Raw genomic sequence first — 7,820 nt, forward strand, 5'->3', positions numbered from 1 at the left:
CTGTCCCATCCGTCACGTCTCTGACCGCAGTCATGAGGAAGCAGGTAGCGGCGCCGAGGCCGGTGACGCCGGGCGGCTTTAATTATATGAGCCAGTAAATCTCCTGTCAGAGAAATGTCAGCGTACAGAGGCTGTGGACAGGTGCAAGATGTGAGGAGACGCGTGTAAAGGGACGGGAACCACGAATGAGGAAGTGGAAGTCGACCTGTTCCGCTCCGGGGACGAGAACACAAATCAAAACCAGTTTCTGAAACCAGTAGAAGAAACAGGACGCAGCTTTAACCAGCTGCTGCTGAAGCTCGGCTCAGTGAACAGATCACAGACTGAGAATCTGAGAGCATGAATAAATCTATTCAGAAAATTCGGATCAGGTTCCGGCATGAAAACTCTGGTGAACACAAGACATTGTATGTCTAGTAAATATATCTATTACATCCAAATACATCCATAACTAGGGCTACGTTGTAGCACTTGCGGGCCTGAGCACACGCACGTTGAAGTCTGATGCTGTCGGGGGAGAGAGCGAACGATGACCAAGCGCACGTCTCCGCTTTGGAAGTGTTTTCCTCTCTGTGGCAACGATAAACGCTTCACATTCCCAGAAGTTGAAGTTGATCGGATGAAAGCCCTATGAGTTCGTCAAAGTACAATTGTGGAAAATGGCAAAAATAGCCATTAAAGTCAAAATGGCGGGCTTCCTGTTTGGTCTAGTATGTCTATACCGGAGACTTATTTATTTTTTATCAATCAATCAATCAATCAAGTTTTATTTGTATAGCCCACATTCACAAATAACAATTCGTCTCATAGGGCTTTAACATTGTGTGACATCCTCTGTCCTTAACCCTCAGCAAGAGTAAGGAAAAACTACTAAAAACCCTTTTCACAGGTAAAAATATGTAGAAACCTCAGAGAGCCACATGTGAGGATCCCTCTCTCAGGACGGACAGAAGTGCAATAGATGTCAGGTGTAAGAAAACATCATCAGGATTTTTAGCAGCATCCATGAGGCTAAACATTTTTCAATACTATGTGTCAGGCAGTCCCGCTGCAATCACAGTCTCTGGCCAGCAGCAAGACCACGATCCAGCATCAGGATGAGATCCACTACAGTCCACAGTCATTGTCCACCGCCGCCAGTTAGAATCCATTATCAGCTGCCGCCTCGGTCGTGGTCCCTCATCATCCGATGCCAACGCGACAAAGGATCCTCCATTACCACTACGATCAGCTGGCACGATACAGAATCCACCGAACTGGATCCACCATTGCGACCTCTGACGCGCGATCCACAATCATAATCCATGGTGCGGCCACAGCTGTGGCCCTGCATCCGCGGGCGCTAAGGCACAGAAACTCCGGGGAAAGGGGTCAAGTTAGTAACATGTACTGATCAGATAAGAATTATCTTGATGTGATAAATATGGAGAAAAGGAAGGAGAAGCAGGAAAGAGAAGCTCCGTGTGTCTTGTGTCATAAATTCCCTGTGCGTCTTAGCATCATCAGGGGTTTTTGCCATTTAATCAATTTTGGAACATCGCACTAATTAGCTCTAACTATAAGCTTTATCAAAAAGGAAGGTTTTGAGTCTACTTTTAAACGAACAGAGCGTGTCTGCTTCCCTAACTGAAAGTGAGAGATTATTCCATAGCAGTGGGGCTTGATGGCTAAAAGCTCTGGCTCCTACTCTACTTTTAGAGACTTTAGGGACAACAAGTAAACCTGAGTTCTGGGATCGGAGTGCTCTAGTAGGTTGATATGGAACTAACATCTCTTTAAGGTAAAGAGGTGCCATATCATTAAGGGCCTTGAAGGTGAGGAGGAGAATTTTAAATTCTATTCTAGATTTAACAGGAAGCCAGTGTAGCGATGCTAATACTGGAGAAATGTGCTCTCTTTTCTTAGTTCTCGTCAGGACACGTGCTGCGGCATTTTGGACCAGCTGCAGAGTCTTTAACGACTTGCTGCTGGAGCCTGATAATAGTGAATTACAGTAGTCCAGTCTCGATATATGAAAAGACATATGTCCCTATATATTTTTGTAGATGTCGGCAAATCTTATTGCCCGGGGCTGCCCTTTAGGGGGCGCTAGTCAGTTATTTTGCCAGGCCCATTCCTTAAAACCATCTGAATGTCTGTGGGGGGGGGGGGAGGATCTTGAGGGAGATAGACCCATATACAATACAATACAATAGGGCCCCCCACCGCTTGGTTCTTGGGTTCTTTCAATCACATTCATGTCAGTGTAATTATAGATTTCTGTCTTTACAAAGTGAGAACTAAATATGTGTGATAAAGGAAGGTCAGTGTTTGATTGACAGCTGATCTCTGTGCGGAGCAGAAAAGTCACCATGACGAACTTTATTCAACAGAAAAAATAAGTTAAAGATTTAAACACAGAATCTAAATCACTGCTTTTATTGACTCAAGTCTATTTGAGTTTACAGAACTCAGCTGGGTCTCCAACATAATAAACCCTAACTCCAGCATAGAGAGGCTGAGTGAATGTGGTCTGGACTCTGCGGAGGAGAGTCATGGTGTCAGAGACGCTGTAGAAGGACAGAACACCTGCTCTGTGATCCAGGTACACTCCTACTCTGGAGGGCCAAGGACCTGACACTAGAGTCTTGATGTTGTTGTAACAAATGTAATAACTGTTTCCATTCCAATGGAATGAGCAAGATTTATCATTGTATCCAAATACACATTCATTTACGTTTCCTGCTCTGCTGATATTCTTGTATGTGACACCTACACCAACTTCTCTCCACCCGACTTTCATCTCCACCTCCCAGTAACAACGTCCAGTCAGACTCTCTCTACTCAGGACCTGACGCCAATAAGTGAATCTGTCTGGGTGATCAGAATAAGACTGATCTTCTCTCATACATGTTACTTTTCTGTTTCCCTTAAATGATATCAGACCTCTGCGAGCTGTGTTTGGATCCAGTGTGATTTCCTGTGAATATTTTAAGAAGTCAGCTCTGGTCTCTGGTTGTCGCAGTAAAACATCCACTTGAGACACAGTCTGTAAAATCTTTGTCCTTGTCTCACTCAGAATGTCCTGTAGTCGACCTCCGACCTGTGACACAGCTGCTGTCACGTCCTCAAAGTTCCTCAGAGGACGGATCCTGAAGCTGGATGAGTGTGTAGATTCACTGAGTGGTGCCAGTGAGGGGTAGTTGTGTAGAAGCTGGTTGTGATCCTCTGTGTCTGAGAGCTGCTTCAGTTCATGGTCTTTCCTCTTCAGCTCAGTGATCTCCTGCTCCAGTCTCTCCTGAAGCTCTCTGACACGTCTCACTTCAGTTTCCTGCTGGGATCTGATCTGCTGCTTCACATCAGAGCTTCTTTTCTCCATCAGACGGATCAGCTCAGTGAAGATCTCCTCACTGTCCTCCACTGCTTTATCAGCAGAGCCATTGACGGCCTCCTCCTCCTGTTGAAGCAGCTTCACGTCTTTCTCTGTGTCCTGGACTCTCTGCTGGATTGTTTGTCTCCTCAGCCCAAGCTCCCTCTGCCTCTCAGTCCTTTCTGCTGCAGCTGTCACTGTGTCGTGATCTTTATGTTTCTCCACAGAGCAGAGAGAACAGATACACTGCTGATCAGTGCGGCAGAACATCTCCATCACCTCGTCGTGACAAGAGCAGATGTTCTCCTGGAGCTTCTCCGAGGGCTCCACCAGCTTGTGCTTCTTCAGTGGAGGTGACTGAAGATGATGCTGGAGGTGTTTTTCACAATAAGAGGTCAAACAAACCAAACAGGACTTGAGAGCTTTCAGTTTTCTCCCAGTGCAGACATCACAGGCCACATCTTCAGGTCCAGCATAGCAGTGATCAGCAGGAGCAGCTTGGAGTCCAGTCTTCTTCAGCTCCTCCACTAAAGCAGCTAACATGGTGTTTTTCTCCAGGACAGGCCTCGGTGTGAAGGTCTGTCTACACTGAGGACAGCTGTAGCTTCCTCTCTCCTCCTCTTTGTCCCAGTGGGTGTTAATACAGCTCTTACAGTAGCTGTGTCCACAGACAGTAGTCACCGGATCCTTCAGTAGATCCAGACAGATCGGACAGCAGAACGTTTCTCTGCCAAGTTGATTTTCTTGCTGCGCCATTTCAGCTGCTGCCAGAGACTGTAGAACAGATTCACTTCCTCCGAACAGAAACAGATCTCTGCTCCTCCCTTTCTCCTTCACCTACTCTTCTTACCACGTTTTAACACACTATTGAAAAGAGCAACAGTCTGGTCCCTCAGCAGCTGCCGCCTTTATGTCAAACTGTTTAAAGGCAGCTACCTTTAGTGTAGCTGCCTTTAAACAGTGTGACATACTGTTGTATTTTTAGACTTTGATGCGAGCCAATTAATAGTGGATGGCAGGCCGCAGTTGGCCCGCGGGGCCGTAGTTTGGACACCCCTGGTCTTGGCCCTGAAAAAGCTGTAAATGGCCACCAAATCCAAAATGGTGGGCTTCCTGTTTGGTCTAGCATATGTATCCAAAAGACGTCTTTCTTTGTAATGTAAAGACACATGTCCCTATCGATTTTTGTAGATGTAGAGCAATCGTAGTGCCTGGGCTGCCCTTTCGGGGGCGCTAGTCAGTTATTTTGCCACATCCATTCCTTAAAACCATCTGAATATCTTCGGGGGGGGGGGGGGCTGTTAATACACACATGTAGTTTGAGGGAGATGGACCCATGAACACGGAAGTTACAGCAATTTTGTGTGTCATGGCGAGCTGATGAACTGTGATGCCACGCCATTAATAATGCGCTTTATGAAAAGTCACAGTAATCTTAAGTCTTCATTATCAATGTCTTGAGACCCATTTGATAGAGTTTGACATGGTTGAGGTCAATGGATGAGGAGGAACACATCCAAGTGTAAGACATGCAAAAAAAAAGACATTTCCTGTAGCCACCAGGGGGCGCTGTGATTTTAAGTCATGATTTCTGTGTAGATGTCATCAGGCCGGGACTCTTGTCCTACATGTCTAGTTTGGACTCGATTGAACCAAATATGTCCGAGATACAGAACCTCGTGTTTTGATGGCGTTTAATCAAACTTTGACGCCACGCCATGGTCACACGGTGTAATGAAAAATCGATCTCTAAATCAGTTTTTTTCTCCATCTTGTTGTGATGACACTCATTTAAATTTGAAGTCGATCTGATGAAAGCCCTGGGACAAGTACGTCAAAGTAAAAATGTGGAATATGGCCAAAATGGCCACTAAATAGAAAATGGCGGGCCTCTCGTGCCTGTTTTTCATAATGCCCCTTGAGACTTTTTTGTTTGTCTGGTCATGATACACGTAGGCGACGATTTTTGTGAAGATCGGTCAAAGGGAAACCTAAGGGCTACGTTCCAGGGGGCGCTGTTGAGCCATTTTGCCACGCCCAATTCAACTTACTCCAGAATACTAAAATATCCATAGACCTTGAATTTCCTGCAAAGTTTCATAACTTTTTGAGCATCTGAAAAACTCCCCCAAAGGGAAATAATAAAAATCCTTACAGTTTCAATAGGGCCTCTCACCATTCGGTGCACGGGCCCTAAATACAGACATGTCCATATCTACAGGTAGTTTACTGAAAGTCTCTGTTAATCTGTGCACATCACTTTCCTATTGATGCTGATTTCACATTATGCTTTTACATTCTTGTGCATGTTCTGTATTTTGTTAATCTGTTGACTTCTTTTATATGTTTATTCTCTTGTCTCCCTCTGACCTGTCTGCTGCTGTGACCAGGGGATTCAAAACAGTTTCATCTCATCTTATCTTTTCTTATCAGTGTGATAAAATTGACCTAAAATGACAGAAGCCATATTTGGGGAAATCAACAGCTCGTAGAGGTGAAGTGACGGAGGAGGAGTTAGAACCCGGTCTGCTCTCTGGCCTCCAGGACAGCGTCATGTTCAGAGGCTCCTCCCTCGGACCTGATTTGGTGAAGATCACCGGAGCAAACCGAAGCTCTTCCTGTTCGTGACGCTGCAATTGTGCTAAAAGCCTCTAAATCCGTCCGTCGTTAGCAAAGCTCTGAGCTCTTCTCTGATTGTTAATCCTGTCACAACAGGTTATATTTATATTTTGGGCAGAAATGTTCCTCGAGTTTATTGTGGAATATCCTCAAAAACTCAAAGAGCTTAGAATGGTCTGGACGGGCGTTGGAGGCGGATCTTCACCTGAGGAGGAGCCGAGGCCGAGCGGCTCCTTCACACACGACCTCGGGCTTCCTGCCTGAGTTAGTGAGCAACAACCAATCGATGCTGAGCACAAAGTGACACTTGATAGCATCAGTTCTGTGTTTTGCACTCGATCTCTGTCTCAGCAGATTACAGGCTGAGCTCTGATGAATGAAAACAGATTCTACTCACAGGGAACGGTTCCCTCTCCGCTCCGCAGCTGTGCCGGGTCGGAGTTATCGGGTTCAGTCTGTCGGTGGGAAGAACGTATCTCCTCATTTTCCAGTATCTCTGTTAAAGAAGAAAATCGCAGGTCACAGGCGACAGGGAAAGAAAAAGCACTAACGACTCTGAGGGTCGTCCAAGGTCGCCTGTTGATGACAACACAAATGGACTTCCTCTCAAAGCTCCTCTCGACACGACAGCGTTTACGACAAACTCCACATTCCTGTAAATACCTGAAGCAGTGAGTTTCTGATTCGATATGAAATTAAACAGACGGGAAATCAAAGAACTGTCGGGGAAGCTGAGCAGTTTCTGTTGCCAAGTTACGTGATTTCTTCAATGTTCGTAAGTTTATTAGAAGAAGTTTATTCTTTTTTTTAATGAACGTAAAGATTGTTCTTGTCAGCTGGAGTCTGGACGTGATTAGCTTAGCTTAGCATAACGAGCTTGTTGAGTCACATCTCCAGCAGATCACTGGAAACAGCTGATCGGGCTCCTCCTCCTCCTCCTCCTCCTCCTCCTCCTCCTCCTCCTCCTCCTCCTCCTCCTCCTCCTCCTCCTCCTCCTCCTCCTCCTCCTCCTCCTCCTCCTCCTCCTCCTCACTGCATCTCATTAAGCGAGTGACATTTGAAAGTCGTCTCCTGCTCTATCTCCTCCTCCTCCTCCTCCTCCTCCTCCTCCTCCTCCTCCTCCTCCTCCTCCTCCTCCTCCTCCTCCTCCTCCTCCTCCTCACTGCATCTCATTAAGCGAGTGACATTTGAAAGTCGTCTCCTGCTCTATCTCCTCCTCCTCCTCCTCCTCCTCCTCCTCCTCCTCCTCCTCCTCCTCCTCCTCCTCCTCCTCCTCCTCCTCCTCCTCCTCCTCCTCCTCCTCCTCCTCCTCCTCCTCCTCACTACATCTCATTAAACAAGTGACATTTGAAAGTCGTCTCCTGCTCTATCTCCTCCTCGTCTTCATCGGCTCCTCTCCCTCCTCGTGGCGCCCGGTTACCGACGGTTACCGGCCCCTGCCCCTCCCCTGGGTCTCCTCACGCCAGCCTCATGGGGAACGTTAGCGTTTCCTGTGATTGTGCGATCTGATGTATTCAGACGTCTCAGACCGTCTTGGGTCAGCGTGAGAATAATTTATCATTGATTGTGTGATCGATGGCTCCCGGGACGAGCCCCAGGGGGCGTGGCAGGTCGTTGAGGCGAGGGTCGAAGCCGTCACGCGGTTCGTAAACCCCCCCCCCCCCCCAGCCTCTGGGATGCATATCAAGCGTGACATTGAACCCGTCACATGTGAGTCTCTTCCTGCTCTGAGGGCGAGTGGATGATACAAAGAACTTGAGCTTTCTTCAAATGTTGAGTTCCCTTTGTATCCCGAGGTTCTGAGGGGGGGGGAGGACGACCTCTGACCTCGCTGGTCAAATCTGAATGTATG

At 47.1% G+C, this 7,820-nt stretch overlaps 1 protein-coding gene across 1 annotated transcript; it reads right to left on the reverse strand.

Moving 5' to 3' along the window:
• Positions 1 to 2,431: 2,431 nt before the first annotated feature.
• Positions 2,432 to 4,105, reverse strand: LOC133018728 (tripartite motif-containing protein 16-like). The gene has a single exon (XM_061085160.1). It carries the CDS (start codon positions 4,103 to 4,105, stop codon positions 2,432 to 2,434), a length of 1,674 nt encoding a protein of 557 aa, XP_060941143.1.
• Positions 4,106 to 7,820: the final 3,715 nt, after the last annotated feature.

This window comes from Limanda limanda, chromosome 13, assembly GCF_963576545.1.
Source record: "Limanda limanda chromosome 13, fLimLim1.1, whole genome shotgun sequence".
Taxonomy (NCBI): Eukaryota; Metazoa; Chordata; class Actinopteri; order Pleuronectiformes; family Pleuronectidae; genus Limanda; species Limanda limanda.